This window comes from Macrobrachium nipponense, chromosome 4 (assembly GCF_015104395.2).
Source record: "Macrobrachium nipponense isolate FS-2020 chromosome 4, ASM1510439v2, whole genome shotgun sequence".
NCBI lineage: Eukaryota > Metazoa > Arthropoda > Malacostraca > Decapoda > Palaemonidae > Macrobrachium > Macrobrachium nipponense.
The window spans coordinates 132,096,434-132,119,356 of record NC_061100.1 but is presented as its reverse complement, the minus strand read 5'-3'; the positions used below and the strand labels follow the sequence as shown (position 1 = coordinate 132,119,356).

The window sequence follows — 22,923 nt, the reverse complement described above, 5'->3', positions numbered from 1 at the left end:
TCATTTACAGCTACATCAGTTTGAGATGGTGTTCCCTATTGAGCCTCATAGCTCTAGGCTAACGCGACGTCTTCTAAAACGTTTACGTCGCAAAGGTATAGGTCAAGTTGAACTTGAGCCTGAAAATCACCGCATCAATGTAAGAACACGCAAATCTGCCAACTTTATTTTAGGAGTTCTTCGCAGCATTGACCCAAATGTTCGGCTTATAGAAACTTACCGAGAAACATTATTAGAAGATTCCTTAGAAGCAGAGAATTTGGAAATCATGGATGGATTATAGAAGTTCGATAGGTGCTAGTGTTGATTGAGTTCATAATTGTTTTTAATGTTATTTAGTATACTGATAAGCTAGTTTTGACATCTTGGTTTGATTTTGATGAATTAAAAAACATTTAAAGTGGTTACTAATCAAAGTAATTTTTGTGAGGCTGTTGGACATTCATTCTTGAAAATAATACATATGCCAGTATATCTCTTAGTCTGCACAAAAAAATTAAATAGAGTTATTTATCTTTGATAAATGGTCCAGATAAAGAACTTAATACTGTAACATCAGTTTAATTTTGTGCTAATAGGAAGTATAATATTTATATTATGTACATTATTTGAGAAATGAATGATTCAAAGAGGCTCACTAGGGGATTGGGATAAAATTGATTACAATACTGCAGCTGTCTTTTGTGATATTTTGTTAATTTTTTTAAGTTCATGTTAAATGAGAGATTTTGTTTCAAGATGTCACCATGTTTAGGTATTTTGTAATTTAAATATAGATGGCACAAACCCATGGGAAAATTTACTGTAAATTTTCTTGTATTTTAAACTTGAACTCGAGTGTTATAAGCCTAGCCAGAGCTACAGGGTACCTAGAAATCTCATGGCATAGTGATATCTAGTCACATACAGAGGCACTATTAAATGCCTTCCAGCTAATGTTTACATCATATATAGTACAGGTATATACATTACTATGAAAATATATCTTACTTTGCAGCAGTTGCTGTGATTACCTCAAAAAAACTTTTTTTTTTTAAGTGAATCACTTCTTGAAATAAAATTTGTGTAATGTGACTATACATATATCTAAATGATTTTTAATTAGGTTTATTTGTTCTTTTGCTATTGCAGTATGACACTGAAAGTAATAAATCTGCTCACAAACCAAGTTATTGTACTTGCAAATGTGTAAGGAAGCACTTGGTGTTGGCCTAATCTACCTGCAAACCCCTAGTCGGATTGCATTTTTTTGCTTATTTTATTCCATGAAGGAAATTATGCTTGTAAGTATTGATAAAGTTTAAAAGTATCTGTAATCACAATTTTAAAAGTATCTGTAATCACAATGCTATTTTCTTTTCATTACAGTCAACACTACTTTTAAACTAGGATGTTATCAGTTAGCTTTTCCTTTATTTTTTTGTTATGGAAGCAATGCACAATTTTTCTGTTGCTTTATTTTCATATATTCAGCCTAGATTTACATATTGCTGTTTAAGTTGCAAAGTATCATTACATATACTGTCACTTCATCCACTTGCAGAATACATAAATATTAAAATCTTAGCTTTTCATTATGTCTGCTTCATGTTTGCAGGGCTATTTTCAGTCTTATGTAGAAAGTCAGTTGCATAGGGAATTGATGTGGTCTGTGATATCCATTGTTGGCCTTCCCTTTGGTACCAATGATTTCTGCAGTTTTCAGATTTTGCTGTACAGTACTGTACCTAATTACAAATTAAATTTACCAAAGTATTAGAAATGAAAGCAAAGCCATTTGCCTTTAGAAATTATTTCCCAGATTTTTCCCGATCTGTGGAGGAAAATGTTGTGGTACTGTAATGGACCAGCTAGAAACAAATATGTAAAACTTTTTACATGTGTTGTAAAATGATCAGTGAGAATAATGATTATTGCAATATTTTGTTATTGCACCATAATTTGATTTCTTGATAGGAATTGTGTCCAAATATGGAAGCAATAGACTATCCATTGAGTAATGTAACTGTACACAAAAATGCATTGATTTTGTCTGGACTGATACTTCTTGACTTCGTGGTTTTTTTTTATACAGGTACATTGCCATAGCATTTATTTGCAGGAAGCAGAGAAGATACAGTTGACTATTCAAAGCATGAACAAATTTTGTTGGGGGTTACTGAGGGTGAGTTATCCCAGAGAAGTTTGGGAGCCTATGCCTTGCTTTTTACAGCTCATCATTCTTATGTGATTTCTATGTTAAATTGGCTGCTTTTGGTTGGAGTTGGACCTACACACTTCATGTTTTTTTTTTTTAATCTATTACCCTTTTCACCTTTATGTGTGCTTGCTGAGTCCTTGCTTATATCTTAAAATTTTCCAGTTTGATCTGGTGCTGGAGATGATGAAGTACTGTACAGTACTTTTGTTTCAGTTATTGGTTTTTAAATATATGCCATTGTGCTAACACTGTGTGTAGTACAGTGTTCTTGCTTTCAAATATATTTAACATATATTTGAGATTTATATTGTATTAATGGATTTTTATTCCATGGGTAAGTGTGCTTTTTTTGTTTTGCATTTTAAACATCAAATTTAGTTGCCAATGGTTCTATTGTGTGTGAATGAAATCGTGAGCCCGGTTCGTGAGTTATTGGTATAATGTAAAAGAACACAGTTAAGTTGGCATGTCCAGAAAAAGGGCTGCATGTTTTGTCATCAGACCATCAGACTCATATTGTAGCCATTACTTGCCCATTCCCCTTTGTTGTCATGAGTCATTGTCGCTTAACATATGACTGATGGTGATCATTTGTTCTTATATTTACCTCTATTTCTTTGTAAAGAGGTGGAGGGTCTGGATTATTTCTGTAATGAAGTGATTGAGATTATGAAATTCTCTCTGCAGGTACTGATAGCTCTCTTTAATTGTCATGCAACACTTTTGCTGTTTAACTATAGTCTTTCCTGTATTGTTTTGTTTCTCTTTACCCCTGCACTCAGAATACCTATGGGCTGGCATTACACCACAGCTAGATGTTTTTCTTGTTCTGTTAAAGCAAACAGAGAAGTATATTGTCACATCAGATCAGTTTAATTTACTATATTTCTCTGTTTTTCTGAAAATCCTGTATCTGTTAGGGAGAGGTCATGTACTGATTGTCCAGTATTCATTTCATCAAAGGGGGCTTTGGACACTCGGGAATGTATCATTTAACTAATACAAGTATGTAGTTAATCAAGTAATGTAAAATATGATTATTACCTTTTCTTGCACTTCAGCACACCATGGTCTCAACAAAAGTTGTACTAAATTCTAAAGTTGCTTTTGGTAGTTAGGGCATTGGGGCTGCTGTTTTGGCACATCATGATTGTTTGTTGCCTTTTTCACATAAAGCAGCTTGTATGAGATGACCTGAGGAACTAAGCTTGATAGTTACACTGAACCGAAAGGATAATTGCAATCATTTACCTGGTTTGTGTGGGAGAGGCACCAGGCAATCAAGGATAAATGCCAGAGTGGTATTCCCATAGCCTTTACAAGAACTTTCCCACTTGCCTCTCCCATAAATGCAATCCTTAGCAGCTTCATGATTTACTACATCTCTGACATTGCTTAAGACCATGCTTTGTTGAACTGCAGTGAAACTTTAACAGTTGTAAGCCCTATACAGGCAGTCCCTGGGTTATGACGGGTTTGGCTTACAATGTTCCGAGGTTAAGGTGCTTTTCAATTATATTCATCAGAAATTATTTCCAGGGTTACGACGCCTACAACAGTCATCTGGCAGAAGAAATATGACACCAAAAATGCAAAATAATCAATATTTGAAGGTTTTTTTATGCAAAATGCAATAAGAATGCAGTTTATATAGTTTTGAATGCACCCAAAGCATTAAAAGTAAAGTTTTCTTAGGATTTTTGGTGATGTTCCAGCTTACGACGATTTTCGGGTTACAACGCATCTCAAGAACGGAACCCCCATCATAACCCGGGGACTGCCTATTCCATTTTGTGTGCCTTTAACATTTCACGACATATTTATGTTAATGAAATGATAACATTCTTGAGTGTATGTTTGTACCCACTCTTCAATGAAATGAATATCGGAGAATTCTGTGAACTTTCTTATACAGAAAAAGGAGTTAATGTGGAGAAGCTGTACAACAAATGAAACTTGACTGCTGAGCAAGTATAATTTTTAGTGAGATTTATTATTGTCATTATTATTATAATATAATACATAATTAAATATACTGTAGTTTAAAGGTAAAAATGCTGAAAGGAACTTCCACTAGAATACAAGGGTGTAATAAAGTAAGCTAGCAAACTGTCATCACTGATATAGCTTGCCTGTCCATTTTTCAGATTTTGTTAGTCTTTTGTCTTACTAATTAGCTGATACTATGCACTGAAACAAAAGTCCCTTTTCTATGTCTGTGTTATGCTAAACTTCCTTAAGGGAGCCTTAACAAAGCACAAATTGGAAGTGTTTGCTTAGTTGAAGGTCAAATGCACCTCATTAAGGAAAAGGTTTTTGCAGTATTTCAATTCTGTTGACATTTATTATGTATATGCTGGAGTATTTTTATTTTTGAATATCAGGAGAGGGCATTTTTATTTGAAAAGATATTTTTGAAATTAACCTTAGCTCTACATTACATAGCTTTTACTTCCGCACCAGCTGTGGTTCGACAGATAAAAAAACGAGAAAACTTGGTTTTCTACGAATATCCATCTTCTATCTATCTACTTCCCCCACCCCACACCAGGGGACCAATAGGTACAAACACTCGTAGCCGATCAGTCTACTTCTGTTGCTGGTTTCAGTACGAGTTCGACACATTACACTCTTCTCTTTGTTGGATTGCTTATGGATGATCTTTTAATTTTCTATTATTCGTTTGGTAAGAACTTGTAGGGTAGGAGGTGCTGTAGTCAGCATTATTCCAGTTTCATTGACCCTCATGATATGCTGTTGCTGAGAGAAAGGTTATGATTGGATAACCAGTGAGATTGCTGCATTGGCCTTTTCCAGTTTAGATTTGCCATGTGCTGCTGTGGCCATTTCCAATTTAAATTTGCTAAGTTATTGTGCACTATTCCCAACTGGTGCGTCACACTGCACAAGAGGGAAAGGCTCTGCTTACTCTCTCCCCATTGGCTATCACTCTGCTGTCACCAACCCTTGTTCTATTTTTAATCAGATCCAGCTGTCGCTTAGAGATTTTCCCCTGCTTATAGACCTAATGTTTACAGTTATGAAAAATACAAATTGATTCAAAATTTGCCATTTTTCATTACTGTGCACACAAGTATATACTGTTACTATTGTAGGTTTCAAATTAGATTCTTGAGGGACTGTTGAGTACCCAGAAAATCACAAAAAGTGTCATATGTTCTCTCAAGAGTTGTTAAAACACTTTTGAACTTAATATTGCACCAGAATTTGGATGTTCAGTGGTGCAGACTTACTGTTTAAATAGTTCTACTATGTTCTTATGCTTTGAAAAGGAAGTCTTCGTTATTTTGACCAGCAAATGGAGTAAAATAGGATTAAGATATCAAGTGAATTTTAACAAGTCTAATGATAGAATCCCCAAAATAGTTTAAACTCAGATTTGAATTTTACACACCTGGAAAATTAAACTTGGTTTCCTTCAGGGTGGAGTTAAAATTCTAAAGGAGACACTGTATACTGTTTTTACTTGCTTCAGATTTACAGTAAAAGATGTAATTACAGTACTACAAGTATGTGTGAAAATTTTGTGAAATGTGAATAGATTTTAATTAGGTATTAAAAATTGTGAATACCATTTGACCTTTTTGACGCAGAATGGCTAATAAGAATTTGTAAGGCAGATGGAGACGTATACTAAAAGACGATTCAAATTGCAGTACACCCTACTCTGAAAATCTTAAGAAAATTATGTGGACTAACAACAGTTCAATGTGTTTATATTCATATGTTTTAGATTTTTAGAGGTAGATTATTTGGATCGACTCAATAATGCAACATTGAGCTGCTTGGTGCCTGCATCCTGGTTAGAAAGATTCCACTTGTACCTCATATCCCAATCATCTTCCTTTCCCCCTGCTAAGTAGAATTACTTCTTTCCCCCTGCTAAGTAGCATTACTTTTTACTATAGGTGCTGTTTTGGTCACTGTCTTTTTCAGCTCAACAAGAGAATTCATCTTCCTCTGAGGTTCATAACACCTTTCAGGCCACTTTTTATCATTTTTACTCTGCAGGATTTAATGGTGTTATCTATAGGTACACCTTGATATTCACTTGTTAGGCCATATAGTTTATTAGTAGGTCACAATTTTGAAATGCACAAAGAGTCAGAGAGATTGTCTCCTTATCTAAGGCATATTTTTGGCCTATTTAAACGGCACCCTTGTGCAGCAGCTGTTCTTGAAGTTTTATCATTTATTTGTTTATGAAAGGCAGTGGAAGTACCTGTAACTGAAAATTTATAAGTGGATATGGATCTATTTACCAGAGTTATGTAGTATAGGTAGGTAGTACAGAGGTAAATGTTTTGAGTATTATCTTCAAGCATAGAAATTTTGCCTTCAAGATGTGCCTAAGATTTAACTTTAGCATAGTGCCATTGAGTAAAACAAACTTTTTAAATATTGCTATGCATGCAAGTAACTCAAAACTTGACAGGGTTCTTGCTCCCAGTTGTGTTCAGAAAGGTAACCAAACATCTTGCATTAATGCACTGTAAAACATTTGTAAGATATTAGAGTTTTTAGCATAGTAACACAAAGGTATTGTAGAAGTCTTAATTTTACCCAATCCACAAGCGCAATTCACGTAAAAAGTCTGCTTGATATCCTAACCCATTTGAATTCACTTGCAGGTGAGGTGATGGGTCCCATCCCTATGGGATAGACTGACCTCAGTCAGTAACCCCTAGCAATTCATTTTTGTTTTGTATGGTTTACTTCCTCTGCTTTTGCTTGACATAGGCACATGTAATATACGGGTTCATGCATCAGGAATCAAAGAGTTTTTTTTTTTTTTATGTTGCCTTTTAAGAATAATGCCAAGGGCAGTTATCTCCATGATTATTTTCAATACGTATTTTTATTGTGATAAGGTAATCACATACAAAAGCTGTATATGACTGTAAACATGTCTGTAAGTACATATTCATGTCATAGAGGTATTTAATAATCATATTAATGGCCTTTGTTTTGTATAACTACTATTATTTTATTCTGTAATGGTATACCTGTTATATCTGCTATATACGACTACCTAAAACTCTTACCATAACTTTACTGGATGTGTGTTAACTGTATTCTATTGTTGGTAATATTTAGTCTAGAGTGAGAGTAGTATTTTTGGAAGTGGTGTACTGTTGATTTTTCAGTGTAAGGTTTTTCTTCACTGAAATTATGATTTGTTATATAAAACTGTGCATGCTTGCTCTTTCTTTGTTTTTTCTCCATTATACTGAAAAAAATTAATTTGAATCACTTTAAAGTTTTAGTTTTGTCATTCGCCATGTTTTTTTTATTGTATTGTTTATGCATGTTAGAGTTTAGTGATACTATTCTTTTGATTTTTGTCCTGTGGAAGACAAGTCTGCATAGTTCATGTTTATACTGGTTGTTTTAGGGGATCCTTGTTATTTGTAATAAATATTATTTTTATTTTCCTTGATTATACTTGAAATTTTCAGGGAACAGAGTTTTTAGACAATTAATGTACGTATTGTGTTTTCATGTGAATATGCTCCCTGTCTCTTAAAGAACAGTCATCACTGTTGATATTGTGCTTATATTTCTATAGGAGCTTTATTGTATTATGAAATTCTTTGATGTAATGCAGGAGCTTGATCAAACAAAGATTTTTATCTTTTTTTCTAACTTCATGTTACCTCATCCATATTTCTGTAGGAAAAACTATGGCATGTACATATAGGTTTGGATACTTCAAGATAATGCTGTAGCTTAATTAAGCTACTGTACTTGTATCACTCCTTTCAACATTATAAGCCAGAAAGGGCTGCAGAAGAAGCTGGATGTAGGTAAGAATACAGTTAATTCTATTATATTTTCTATTATCAAGGCACAAGTTGTCTGCACAAATTTAGGATGCCCTGTTTTAATAACTGAATTTAAATTTTTGGAGGAGGATTTACATTAAGAGAAGGAAAAGATTTTCTATTCCTTGCAATATTTTGTGATAATAATCTTCACACTACTCAAAACTCATTTTCTCTCATGTAATATATATTGTAGGGTTGAAATGCTTGATAATAGTATTGTAATACACTTTGGTTTTGTCATGATTTGCAGTACAGATTATTAAAAGTGGACATAAAGGAAATACCAGCAGTAATTACAGAAATGATGATGAATTACCCAATTTGGGAGTCTCATGCTGGAACATTAGGAAACTTTCTTTTCACTTACCTCAAAAAATGTTTGTTAATAAACTTTTGCTTTGGTATAGCAGGTATGGTTGTAATCTTTTCTGCTCCAATGGAGTACATTAGTGTGCATTTGTGTTGCTTGAACACTCCTATTACCACACCCAAGGCTCTTGAATCATCAGAATGAATTGTCTTGCAGCAAAACATTTTCTAGCATAAGATTAAGTTTTTCCATTGTATCTCATACTGTCCTTGAAACTCTACTGTATTTCCATTTAAAAATATATAACTTTCTTTCATAAATCCTTGTGATCTATGCATCTTTGAGCAGGGATCTTGTGTAGTAATTTAATTATTTACCACAGCTTGACCATGCTTGGCTTCTGGCTGTCCAGACTAGGCTATTCAAAAGTCTAAAGATCAGACAGTCTTATGGGGTTGGTGGTGTCCCTCCCTACGCAGTTTATTATTATATTCAAAATGTTAGTTAATAACTTTCCATCTTCAAGCACCATCTTGTGCATTCTTTTCCCTAGAAGGGTGCCTGCTGTAACTCCTCAGTTATTGATCTATTGCACTGATGTTTAATACCTGTAAAAGTCTGGTGTTGAAACTGCTCGCTTATTGTCTGAAGTATTTTGGAAACTAAACCTTCTCTCTGACTATCAGTATGGATTATAGTTATATTAATTATAAAAAGTAGAATTTAATGCAAATCACATATCAAACATTGGTCAATCAATTGAGAAACTATAAAATATTATTTTTAGTTACTCTTGACACCTCCATTACTTTTGGAAAGGCTAGACATAAGGCTTTATTAATGAAACTTATTACTTGTGGCTGCATTCACTTCTTTTCATTTAAATTATTGAACCTTCTATCAGTTACTAGAAGTCCTCAGGAACAAGCACCGTCAATGAATGGGTAGCAGGCAGAGCAGTCCAGTCAGAAGGCAGAGGCATGTCACTGGAAGATTGGTGCTCCTTCACTGCAACCCAGGTGGATGACTTACAGACCAGAGAACAGATGACACCAAAGATAAAAGCTTACGAGTTCTCAGTAGTTCTTACCCATTTCAGCCTATACATCCGCTGCCTTGTCATAGCACAGTCACTGGATGACCATTCACATCTCACAGATGAAGGCAGTTGTACACATCTGGCCATGACAGATGCTACAAAAAGAGAGGCATGTCCATGTCAAGAGAAAACACAAAGACACTGCAGACCTGAAAAGAAATACTTTGTCCTATTTGCTAAGGCATAGCATGAGATGCATGTCAAAACAAGCACCGCACAGAAATACACAATAAAAATCTCATAGCCGAAAATGTAAGGATGCTGAACATGTATAAATCATTTAGTGGCATACAAAATACGTATACAGTACTCATGTTCAGTGATAGATATAAGAATAAACCATCAGTTACACTTGAAAAGTGGTTACTAATGTAGATTCCAATTATATGTATGTGTATAGGTAGTTACAACTGAAAAAATTTGATATAAGAATTAACAGTAAGTCAAAGAGGACAAGGATATCAGAATCCATTTACAATTACCAAAAGCAGTTGATAGAACTGGGAAGGATTACGTAGAATTACAGATTCCCAGACCAAAAATACAAAGTATATCAGTAGCAGCAACTAACCCATTGTTTACCAAACAGAAAAAAGCCTTTGACATTAGTTAACTGCGTGGAAACTTGTAAAAATTTACACACTAGTATAACTAAAAGTACAGTAACGATTTCATCAAAGGTAGACAGTGATTGAAAAACACTGGAAAAACATTGGACTTATCCACATTTATTGTTAAAGCACAAAATTCACTTAAAAAAAGACATGCAAGAGTAATTATTGATGACTGAATAACCTTATAAGCTGAGATGATTAGGCACCGTTATCAAGCAAGAAAGTAAAAAAATGAAGTAAAGTGATGAATTAATACTGAAACAGAAAATGTAAACTATTAGTAAAGGAAGCTTTTGAATTGATGACCCAACAATTATAATCATGTCATTGTTCTGATGTAAGCTTTTCGTATTATGGTTTTATCTGCATTAAGCAGTTGATTGGACTTAGTCGGTAATGGCTGCTTAAATAAATAATAATAATAATAATTCATGTTTCTGCTGCATAGAGTAGCACAGGCCTTTAAGTACCCAGTGTAAGTCATTGTTCTGTCTGTTAATGGGACATTTCCATTTACCAGTAATCCAGCTGTCTCTCCATTTCATGTATATTACAGCTACTCTTTCATGTTGCTCTTTCAACTCCGGCTTCACGGTCCAGTGTGTTCCTGGGGCAACAGAAATGCTCTGCCTCTTCTAAGGTCCGCCCGTCTATCACAACTTGGTTCTTAACACCCCTCTTTTCTCTATTTGCTTCTGTATTGCATTCCTTGCAGATGCCAGAGAACCAAACATTTATAATTGATGGGGTTTTGGTTGCTTTATTTATGTAGACAGGCATCTCAGTAACTATTGTTGATGGTGATGTGGTGAAACACATGGGCATTTATGCTGTTCTTGTTTTCAACAAAAATAAAAACTGCGAGGCTGTTGCCATAAATTATTACTTAAATTTCTAACATGTTACAAACATCATATTAGAGCCAACTCTGGATTGTACCTGGTACAACTGATAAGTGCCAGTCAATCTCTTTTTGAGGTTTTGTTTACATACAATAAGGATAGTTGCATCTCTTCTTCACACACTTAAAATCTTTCATAGTAAAACATTTTGTATGTGTTGGAACAAGTAACATAAAGAATAATATATACTTTCTTAAGAACAACATGTTTCCTAAGGAAGCTTTATTACATGAAATTCTAGTAAGAGCATGAATTGCTAGCTGTATGTAAGCTGGTGGTTTTACCCAGTGTAGTAAGCACTCCTTATCACAGGACTCAACATTAATAATGCCTGTATATTTATTTTAGTTCTGTATGGTCTGTTACCTCCTTTGGGAAGGAGAAGCAGAATTGACTTTTATTGCAGGAAACAAGAGAATGTAACTATACCTATCTGCGGAGAGATTCTCAGTGGTAAGACAAAGCTATTGGTGTGTTGTGCACAGCATTTGTAGTCGTGATTTTCTATGGCATGTTTTGGATTTTTCAAAGTACTAAACCTTCATTAGGGGGGATATGGTTTGCACATCAAATTTATACTCAATTTATGTATCACTGTGCAGCACAGTGATATTTATGTTTTGGATTACTGGATTCAGAAAGTGGTATATATGTTAGACATATTTAATGTTCAAAGAGGAGTGCATAAAGAGAACTGACTAGTAGTTCTAAGTGAAGATACATATAGTAATGGTATAAGGCAAGTGCTTAATTTTTGACTCTCATCTTCATTCCATTTGCTGGTTTATAATTGGAACTTGAAAGATGCTTTATACTGTCATTTTTGGTCAGGTTCTTCTTTGTGGTTTATTATTATTTTCTCTTGGATACGACCATGTTTTTATGTGTATTGAATTGTGGTCTAACATTACCAAAATAATTCTTTATATTTATTGTTAAACATTCTTGAAAAAAAATTGACTCATTTATCTTCCTCAGACTGAAGGTTTTTGTTGAAGGTATTGTAATAGATAAGGCCATCTGTCTGTGACTTGGGACTTTTAGCATAGTGGTCTAAGTATGTAAACTGTCATTAAGGCTTGTAAGATAATATAAAGATGTTATCTTAATGATTTTATTAAAGCTGTTTCAGTTAATTGTTTTTCAGCTTTCTTCATCATAAACCCAAAGTTTGAGAGTGATGTTGTAGTCTCGCATGGAAACTGAAAATTGTTGCTTAGTCATTCCAAGATCCTGTATTAAAGATGATAGCTGTTTAGCATCCACCAGTGACAGTTTTGCTCAGTTTTAGAAAAAACCAGTTTAGGAAATTTTGTCAGAACCATGTATTTTCAATTTATTCAATTATTCAATTAATATATTTTTTAAACAACTGCAAATTGGTGAATAAAATTTTAATTTTACAATTTTAGGCAAACCCTTCAGGCCAGCCTCGTGATAGTTAAGTATTTTAGTGTAGCTGCTGGGTTAAATTAATACCAATAATAATGCACAAGGAACTTATTTCAATATATATGTGGTAGTACTGCCAAACCTCCTCCATATGCCCATTCTTTTATTAGTTGACAAACAACAAAATACAAGTCTGCAAACCATCCACCATTAATGGTTCTCAGCCATGCTGACTGAATGCATTTTCATATCACATAACCCTAGCTAATGAATTTTTTAATACTTGCTGTACACATGCTTAACAAAACTACGCTGTTGTTCTTACTTGGTACGCTTATTACTGTATCAATGTTGAATAAGTATAAACCAAATGTAAATCAAAATGGAAAAGTACTGTAAATTATGTATATTTATTATTCATGTAGTGTTGGTAACTTTTTTAGCAGTTCTGTTTAAATATAATGATACTAAGCATCATAAACAACTACATTCAGTATTCTACAAGTTTTTACACCACAAATATGAATAGAATATACATTTTTTTTAATTTGAACTGAAATTTCATAATGTTATGTCTTTTATTGAGTGTGATATCATCACTACTTTCCTTCTTCAAAAATTGTTCCTCCTCATCTACAATAAAATAAAAATCTTGCTGAGTATTAGTGAATAATTGTGAACAAGTTGCTGCTGCTTATAAAGATAAAAAATTTCTTTAGGAACTTATGAATCAAGTAGGATGGTATGAAAATGTATAGTATCCTCTTCTGTGTACTTCTTATACATTATATATAGTGGTCACTCAAATATATTGCATAAACTATAGCATTGGTTTAGCTTTTTGCAAATGAAAAACTAAGATTAATGTATGCCAAACAGTTTCTGTTGCAAAGGAAAACAAGAGAGAACTGTTGATTTGTATATACATTACTAAGTGCTGTATAACAGTAGAGTACATGATTTTTTATGACCAAAAAATTTACACTGAATAGAGGCAAAAGTTATAAAAAAAGGAGTTAGATTACGTTGTAGAAGAAATTTGTGCAGTATCACTGATTATATGTTCTTGAACTAATGAAGTAATTAGGGCAGAGATAGAAAATTGTTGTTGTATATGGAGGGTAGTAGGGTAGTATAGAAAAAATTGGTATATTATTGTAGGTTGCTTTCGTAATGATGTTGAGCATAAGCAACACATTGGACATTTTTCCCGTAAAAGCATCATGCACATCGAACCAAGTCCCCGGGGCTCACTACTGATGCATTCCCATATTCTTCTTCCTATTTACATTTTACATCTCTGTATCCGTCATTTTAATTGATATATGTATCTTAATTATGTGCATTACCTAATAATAAGTCGGGTTATTTTCACCCTTCATGTACACCATAAATACTGAAAATTAAAGAAAATTGCTATATAAGTACGTAATATAATTTCTCATTTGTAAGTGTTCTGTTTTATGGTGTACATATTTCTCTATTAATGACGGTGGACTGAAAATTTTTATTTTGAGTACTGGAAATTATTATTTTAATATTAATAAGCTCTTAGAAACTGTTTAACTAATGTGGAAAGTGGAGGTACCATTTATGGTGTGGTTTTGCACAAAAGATGCAAAGATACACTTTTTGTTAAGATTAATGCTGAAATTATTTTTAAATTTGATCAGATGTAAAAGTTCTTTATAGCTATATTATTATTATTTCAGTAGAGACTATATCAGGCTACTAAGGGCCAAGAAAATTAGTGTAAAGAACTTGTATAAAGAACTTGTAAGTGATGGGTTTTACTGACTGCAGGCATAGAGATAAAAGGTAAAGCATTTATTAGATGTGTTTGAAAAGTGGAACTGAATGCACAGTACATATGAAGAAAATATTATGCATCCTTATAGTGGATAAACCTCTTATTTTACACGTGCCTGATTCCCAGAAAGCAATGTAAATGAGGACTTTTTGATTGTTTCCCAGGTTCTAGGAAAACCCCAATGACCAGTATTACATCTTCAAACCATTATCAGCTCATGATCATCATACTGTTTCTGTGTATATTTCCCCTTTATGGGGTTAGACACAAAAATAGTTCTCACCACTCTCTTGTGGGAGAATTTCACAGAAACCATGGATTAAAGACGATGATGATGATAAAATTAGTTTTAGTGGAAGTTTGTTCTTAAATCATAGTTGCTTCATACTTTGATTCCAGGGTCATAATATTCAGTAGTATTCAGTCTTCTCTCTTATTTTATGAAAAATCACCTTTCAAAGAGATCAAGGACTTTTAAAAAGTTTCAAGTGTAATAAATATTTAATTATTATTACCTGTATTGATTACGTAGTTTATTGGGATCAGTGAGTCAAAATGCTAAATTTTTATATAGTGCTAGCTTTATGGATTTAATCCTATGAAGCAAGTGAAAGAGATGCTATTGACGTTGCCATGTTGAAAGATAATATAAATCTATACAAAGTTATTGGTACTCTTTATGTCAAATTTATGAATCTTTATTTGTATTAGACATATATTCCCCTTTTCCTTATTTTAGCTTGTCTATACGACCTAATATATCTAACACTTGTAAGTTAGATGATAGTGAAATTCTAATAACCTCGATGTAAATGTCTCTTTCGTGTTTTCCAACCTTCTACATATTGTTCACTCCCTTCTACTGAAGCCTATACACCTACTATTTTTGATATTGCCATGAAATTCTTTACCTAGCATTAAATACAAGCATTGTACAGAAGCGAGTAGCCTTTAGCCCTGTTCAAGTTAACGTCTTTTTATTTTCTTTTCTGTTATGGGTATCATGACAGCTGTAGTCAACAAACAAGTATTAAAGGGAAAATCCTGCAATCATCATACATGGCTATCTTGACTGTTTTAAATGTGAACTGTCTTGCACAAGGGACTGGTCATCAAATTCTTGCAAAGCCTGAGATACCTTCCTGGCAATGGGTTGGGTCTGTTACGTTTTCCCCAGATCAGACAATCCTCATTGTGACCTCTGGTGAGGGGTTCTAATATTATATTAATACAGTTATTTTTAATGATCTAACTGAAGACTACTCCGGTATTTTGATCTTGCCCTTAAGTTTATCTTTTGTAAGTAAACTTCCCTTGTACAGCAACATAGCCGAGTTTGCCTTTCCAAGGGATTAAAGATTGAAGAAAAAGTTAATCATTAATTTTAGAAATTTATACAATAAGGAATGTAAGTTACTGTTAGTTGACTTTTAAATAATGGAGAGAAGGTGAGAAAAGTACTGTATTGAACTGTGTCATCATCTGATTTGTAAGGCATAGTTACCAGATTCTTGATGGCATAAGCAGGAAGACGTGGTTATGTCGACGAAGTTCCCTTTGTCTTGTAGCTGCCCATCCATTCCTGGAACTTCATATTCAAGAGCTTAGTGTGTAAACTAATCTCAACAAAGTTGTTTAAAGTTGAGAGCTACTCTCACAATTGCAACATTTATCTTAGAGATAAGATGAGTATTTCCAAGAAGACATAATCTGAAAGCTACAGGTGCACATCATGTTTCCAGTTGGAATATAAAGGCTGGAGAACTGTTACAATCACAGCTTTGTAACAGTTTATCTTGAGTAAATGAAAATGTGTTGTCCACTTTGAAGATATGAAGTTGAAAGATTTTGCCTCAGAACTAAAGGCTTCTTATTCTATAATAGTGCAAATTCCCTTATACTTGGCATAATGAGTAAGAGCTCTTCCTTTTGTGAGAGAAACAGTCACATGTTAAAATTACTAAAAAAATAATTTTGCCCTTGAACTCTCCATTAAACTGCCTTTCTGGACATTATGCATAATGTGAAAGAAAGATTTCTATGTATGAAACACTGAAGACATCCAAAATTCTGCATGCTTCTTCAATAAAATTTATATGAAAACACACCAATTTAGAAAGGGGAATTCTGAATTCTGATAATGCAAAAGTGACGAAGGTGGTAGCCTCTAAAACCATGTGATGCAGAATCATTAAATTTTCCAGTTATCATTTTAACTTGTATGGGGCATGAATTAAAGGCTGTTGAAGATGCAATTCAAAGTTGTGGCTACTAGGCATCTGGCATATGAATCTTGTTAGGGACTTTTGTACATTACTATAGAGTTAAAGTAAAGCTATACAGTGGCCCCCGGTTTTACGCGTTTCACATTTCCGTAGTCCACTTTGTTGCGGATTTTTGTGGAACACATCATATAGTGTCACAAACTCAAAATTCATTTTACATTAAGATCTGTCTTATGCTGAAAGAGAAGAAAGCCTTTAGGGTTGGATAAACTACAGGTATGGGTAATGATGATAGTAATTGAATGTACGTGAGCTACAAGAAATGAAGTTAACACATAAATTGTTTGAAGCTGGTGTTAGTATTTCAATATTTCTGATAAATAAAAAACATTGTAGGGGACTTAATATTAGTAATTAGTTTTAGAAACAAATTACGTAAGGAGATTTTTTCAGAAACATTATTTTTCCACCTACCCTGTTATCAGGTTTTTACTGTGACCAAAGCACAGAGAGAAACTGTTGGTTTGGTCATAGTATTTTGTAACTGACTGAGAGCCAGACTTCCAAGAGAGGTGCAGATCATTTCCTCTCATGACAAATATGAACAGATTCTGTGTAGTTGCTGGAATTATCTTTGATCAACCACAGGGTGGATGAGGAATTCTTCTCCAGGGATTCCTTTGCTGTGGCCAAAGGCCTTTTCCCTTGGGCTTCTGCATAATCATGATTCTTCGCCTGCTGTGGCTGTTGTCCTCCAAGTCATCACCTTTGCAGCTGGGGGTTGATTGAGAGACAGCCAAGTGGAAGAGGGAAACATGATTTCTATGGTTTTCCCTTCCTTGTGTCTTCAAGTCCTTCCTCTGTCTTTGCCAATATCTCCTGCTGCCCTAGTCTCTATGAAGGGGAAGTTTTGAGTCTCTTCTCTGGGTGATCCTTAAGGATTTCTTCAGAGTTCTTTCTCTTATATGATAAACACTTGTTTCTCTTAAGGTCAGTTATTCACACACAGGGTTACCTGTCATTCTCCCTGTCGGTTCATCAACACTGATGTTAAAACGTATGTGTGGACGACATTTTGTGGGCAGTCAGTCCACTCACCAGAACTGGTAAACCGATGGAATTGCCTAAAGTTCTTTTGACAGACTGACAGGTGACTGCAGTATAAGCCTAATTAATTTCATTGTTAGACCACTGCAGGGTCTAACAATGAAATTGATTTGGCTTATACTGCAGTCACCTGTCAGTCGGTCAAAAGAACTTTAAGCAATTCCATCAGTTTACCAGTTCTGGTAAGTGGACTGACTCTGCCCACAAACTGTCGTCCACACATACGTTTTAACACCAGTGCTGATGAACTGACAGGGAGACTGACAGGTAACCCTGTGTGTGAATACCTTTTTGGAGACTGTCGTGAGTCCAATTCGTATAAATAAAAACTATTTCCATGTGATAAATATAATTTGGTATAGGCTTAGGCCAGCTCCGGCGTCTTTATGAAAGGTTTTACTAGTGAAAGTAGGCTTCATGAATAACTGAACCAACCCATAGGTCTAATTTAACTTTATTCATTAATCTTGTATGATAATAGACATCTCTATAATAGCCAATGTTTAGACCATATTTTGTTACGTCTTTTGCTTCTTAACTATTTTGAAATGAATTGCTGCAGCAGCTAGACTATGTAGCTCCACTTCCTTAGCACCCAGTGGAGTGTCCATTGCTGCCATACTGTGTTGCCACGATGAAGGCTAGGTGAGAATTGTGGCCAATAACCTCGAGTTAACTGTCCACTGAAGGTTCTACTTTTTACATGTGAACACTTATACGTCGAACGTTTTGGGTGAACTGACAGGTAAACCTGAACGTGAGTACCCGGCCTTACAGATCAAGCTCAACTCTATATGATTTTCCCCCAAGATCAATATAGGATGGATCTCCACAGGGTGTTTACTATTAGGAGGAATCTTAGGATTTGAATAATATTTCCCTTAAAGACTTAAATACCAAATGCCACGTATCTTCCCTGGAACAATAATTTTCTTTGTTGCTCTGCATGGCAAAGGCATCTCTACAGCAGCTTTGCCTTTCCAGACAATCATCCTTCTAGAGGGAATGCTGCCAGTTAGATAAATTCTTGGCTATAATAGATCCATGTAGGGAATAGTGTGAGACTGCTTGCAGCCCTTACTGAATAATTGTATGGTCCTTCAATCCTCACCATTGTGTCAGCAAAGCTGAACATCGCTAGTCGCTCTGCAATTGTATTTCTTATAAAACTCGTAATTCTTCCCTTTTTGGGTGAGGGTAGTCATCCTTGTACGTACCTCTTGGTCAATTCCAGTGAGGGCCATGGTTTGTCAGTTGTCAGCTTATTACATAAGTGATACAAAGTTCTTGAAAACTTGTTACTGCTAACCCATGCCACCTAATTTTAAATTACAATATTATTTATAAACTTTGATCTATGTTTATGATAATAGTTATGTTACTGAAATTCCTTCAGACTTTCCTAGAGTACCATATTTTTGTCATTTTTTTTTTCTTTTCCTCAAGCAGTGACCATTTCATGAGACTTCTGTGCAATTTGGTGGATGATTGCAGGTGAGAACATACAGTTACAATACTATGCTCCAGTTGCCCTACTCAAAAATTCCATCTCTTGCATAAAGAGAACCTAGTCTTCTCATGACAGCTTTTGTATATCAACAATCCTCCACTGAGGTATCTGCCCCTCGATCATGGCTGAAGGCTGTCGGGATTCCTTTCCACCTTATTTCATGAAGTTATCCGTGTAAAATTAATTAAAGGTTTTATTCAATCAAGGAACATACCCAGGATTTTTTAAAGAATTTTGAAACTATAAATAATAATTTATATTAGTTTAATAAGGCAAGTGGGTGTCTTGCCCAAAGAATTGGAAAAGTAATGCTAAAAACATTTGAGAGCTAGATAGGGTAAGGCCAAAAGGAATGAATGGTAAATGATAAAAGGTCGTCATTAATGCAACAAAGAACCTGGTGTATATATACTGTCTACAGTGGACTGCACAAGCTACTTGAAGGTGGCGTCTCCCTTGAGTATCCGAGTTCAGTAACCCTTCAACATAGATGCTTTGGAGGTCTGCCCTTCTGATAACTAACAAAGACCAAAAATGTTTTACACATCATTCAGTTTAAGAAATTTAACTGCAAAATGCATCTTGCGTGAAGATAGCTGAGCAAAAAAAAAAAAAAAAAAAAAAGATGTAGATGTAGATGATAAGTGAAGATGTCTGGTAAGTTGATATCTGACCTTGCAATAACTTCTCCCTGTTATGAATAGTACACTGCTTTACTAAACCATTAGCTTATCAGTTAGTGATTGTCAGTTTGTTTGCTAGGGTTGGCAAACACCAGTGTAAAACATGAGAATGTACAATTTGGAAATGATGAAATTATTGTAGAAAATGTAGATGTTAAATCTGTCGAAATATTGCATTTACTCTTACACTTATCTAGCTTAAGGTGGAAAGAGGCACCAGAAAACTCGCCAATGTATTTACATGCCCTCAATTATTTTATACTTGGCTGCAGCGTATTCCTCATATTTGCCTTTTTTTCGAGACATCTCTACATTACCAAGAAGAATGAATTTCATCAAAATTTAGCAGTTATATCTTCAAATGAACCATCCATTTTTGCTATATGAAATAGTGTGTATTTCATATATATGCGTTCCTCTTTTGTGTACTATCAAAAAACTGCCTTAATTGCTCATACAGTGTCGTGTAGGATAGCAAAGTTGTGTGAACAGTATTTTTCTTCCAAAGACTCTTTCCCCACCTAGTCCAATGAGGTTTTATGCTTGCCCAATACTTTGAGAATTTAATCAATGTCATGTAGATTGTAAGGAATGGCTTAAGATTTACGAACTTTGTTGCTGAAATGTAGCAATCTGTAGTGGTAAGGGGTTTGGAGCGATTGAGTGATAAGCAAAATTGATGTAATTTGTTTGATAAACTTCGTATGTCTTGTGTACTGCATCTTGTCTTGAACTTTAAAATTAGGGTTTTCAGTACAGTTCACTCCTTATGCAAAGCTAACTGATGCCAAGTTACATCCACTGTATGGCAAGAACACATACACGGGAAGAGTTGAAAAGTATTTCGTAGAGATGCAAGTTTCAGCATAGGAAACCTTGGTTTTCTCTTGATAGCATAATTGGCATAGCATCAGGTGTAAACTGGCCTTTATTGTTGTAATCTCGCTACTGTACTGCAATTTATTTTAAAATTAAAACTGTATGTTTTGGAAGCTGTGGTCTGTTTCAGAGTTGTTAATGCTGATTTGTCATCTTTCATTGTCTTCTTCAGGAAGAATGGTATCACTGTTGTTGTATAGACTAACATATTTCATTGAAATTCCACTTGTATATAATGTATTTACTAGCTACATCATAGCTGTGCATTGCTGCATATGCATGCATATAAATATTTATATATTTTTACTTGATTTGGGATGCTGTAGCCTACAGTTTTGTATGTACTACCTTCATAATTATAATATTCTTGTCACATTGTTGGAATTCTAAATATTATGTACAATTATAACCTAGGTATGTCCAACTTAAGAGGTGTAATGTTTTTATGGAGTGACAGCTGACTCACAAATGTCTGTATTATAATTGAATCTTCTTACTTGTAGTTCTTTGTACATGTAATATTCAAGACTTCCATGCCGGTACCAATAAATGTTTGCCAGAAGCCTTGGAATTTGTGTTTTCTTCTTCTTCTTCTTCTTCTTCTTCTTCTTCTTCTTCTTCTTCTTCTTCTTCTTCTTCTTCTTCTTCTTCTTCTTCTTCTTATTCCTGAAGCTTTCCAAGGGTCTGTGTACTGACTTAACATATTTGAGGGGTACAGTAATATAGTTACCTCTTATGAGGTTGGGCTTACAAACAGTGTCCTCTTTATACTTAATTCTTAAATTTCATAAGCCTTTATAATTGAAAGTGAAGTAGGCTGCTGTAGTAGGCCTACTTGAAAAAAAAATAGTCAAGACTATCTATGGTGAGTTACATTCCAGAGAAACAAGAATTATATTCAAAGTGAAGAATAAATCTGATAATTAAGGAAACTGAATACCACCTATCGTCAGATTATGACAAATTGTGCATTAGGCCGAGCCACTTCTGCCATTAGCAAAGTTGTCACCGAATGTTAACTACACTATAAATGAATATCCAAACTAAAGGAAGTGGCGTAGTACTCAATTTCTGGAATTTTCGAGTTTTTTACTTCCCTAATTATGAGTTTATTAAATAATTGCCATTTATCACTAAAGTTTACCATTATACTAACCCTTCATGCTAGGTTTGGTTAAGTTACCTAATACATACCTGGGTAGACTATAACTTGAAGATTCTGATATGAAGCAGCAATATCTCGTAGAATGACTTCGTTGAGTCATCATTCGTAGATGATATAGGATTGACTTGCAAGAAACACTGACGTGAAGGAAGCTATTTTCTTCCACCGGATTGCATATTGTTTTATCAAGAACAGGAAAGTGTGACCTTTTAAATGTTATGGTTAGCTATATATTTCTAGAAAGGCATCATGGCCTGGTCTCCGTGTGGAGGTATGGTGAAGTCAGTGCACCTCGTGCGATGCAACGTAGGCTTTACTTAAGGTTTTCTTCAGCATCCCTTCAGGCCCCTGGCTACAACCCCTTTTCATTTCTTTGACTGTACCTCGATTCATATTCTCCTCCTTCTTTCTTATTGCTCACCCTCTCTTAACAATTAATTCATAGTGTAACTGCAGTTTTCCTCCCGTTACACCTTTCAAACCTTTTCACCAAATTTCCATTTCAGCGCTGAATGACTTCAGTTGCCCCAGTGCTTGGCTGTAGGCATAAATCAATCAATCAACATGATGCCCTGTTATCACAATAAAGCATGGAACTAATTGCTTATACTGTAATGAGGGAATAGCTTTACTCAATGGATAGTATCCCACAAATGGATAAAAAAAAAAATAATAATTTTAGGTATTCTTTGTACTTGATTGCCTCCACAATAAACTTTTTTTGTGGGGGGCGGGGGGTGGAGCGGTTGGGGTTTGGTTGTATTTACAATTCCTTCTATTCCTTGGTCGGGGCATTTGCCTTTTCTCGTGACCACGTATCTAGACCGTGCTCGTGAAAGACCAATTCTGATTTTCACAAGTATCGGTTTCTTTCATCCAATGAACAGAAAGAATACTCTCTGATCTTTTTTTTTTTTTTTTTTTTTTTTGAGGGGGAGGGGGATTCCACAATTCGAAATTGTAGAGGATATTAGACTAACAAAATGGAAATGCGGGTTACCCTCTTGGTTTTGCTTTTAATAATTTAAAATTGTATAGTTTTTGGACTCTACGTTAATCCTTAAGTCAGTTTTAGGTAGTACAGCTTTGCACTCGCTTAATCATGTTCTAACGTTTACTGGTCTGTCATTTTTATCACCTATTTACGGAAAATATAGTTGCATAATAAGTCGCCTTGA

The 22,923-nt window shown here is 34.5% G+C and overlaps 1 protein-coding gene across 3 annotated transcripts in view; it reads left to right on the top strand.

Moving 5' to 3' along the window:
- LOC135211181 (uncharacterized) overlaps positions 1-21,151 on the top strand; it is a 138,796-nt gene extending 117,645 nt beyond the window's left edge. The window contains exons 4-6 of one of the 3 annotated variants that reach the window (XR_010313633.1): positions 11-139; positions 1,132-1,283; positions 2,075-21,151. Coding sequence is in view for 2 of the 3 variants with exons in the window: in XM_064244394.1 (XP_064100464.1) it covers positions 11-283 (273 nt within the window). In the remaining variant the exon portion in view is untranslated. Of the gene's footprint in view, positions 1-10 lie in introns of all 3 variants that reach the window. The other 2 variants (XM_064244395.1, XM_064244394.1) reach the window with 2 other exon arrangements.
- The last annotated feature ends 1,772 nt before the right edge of the window (positions 21,152-22,923 follow it).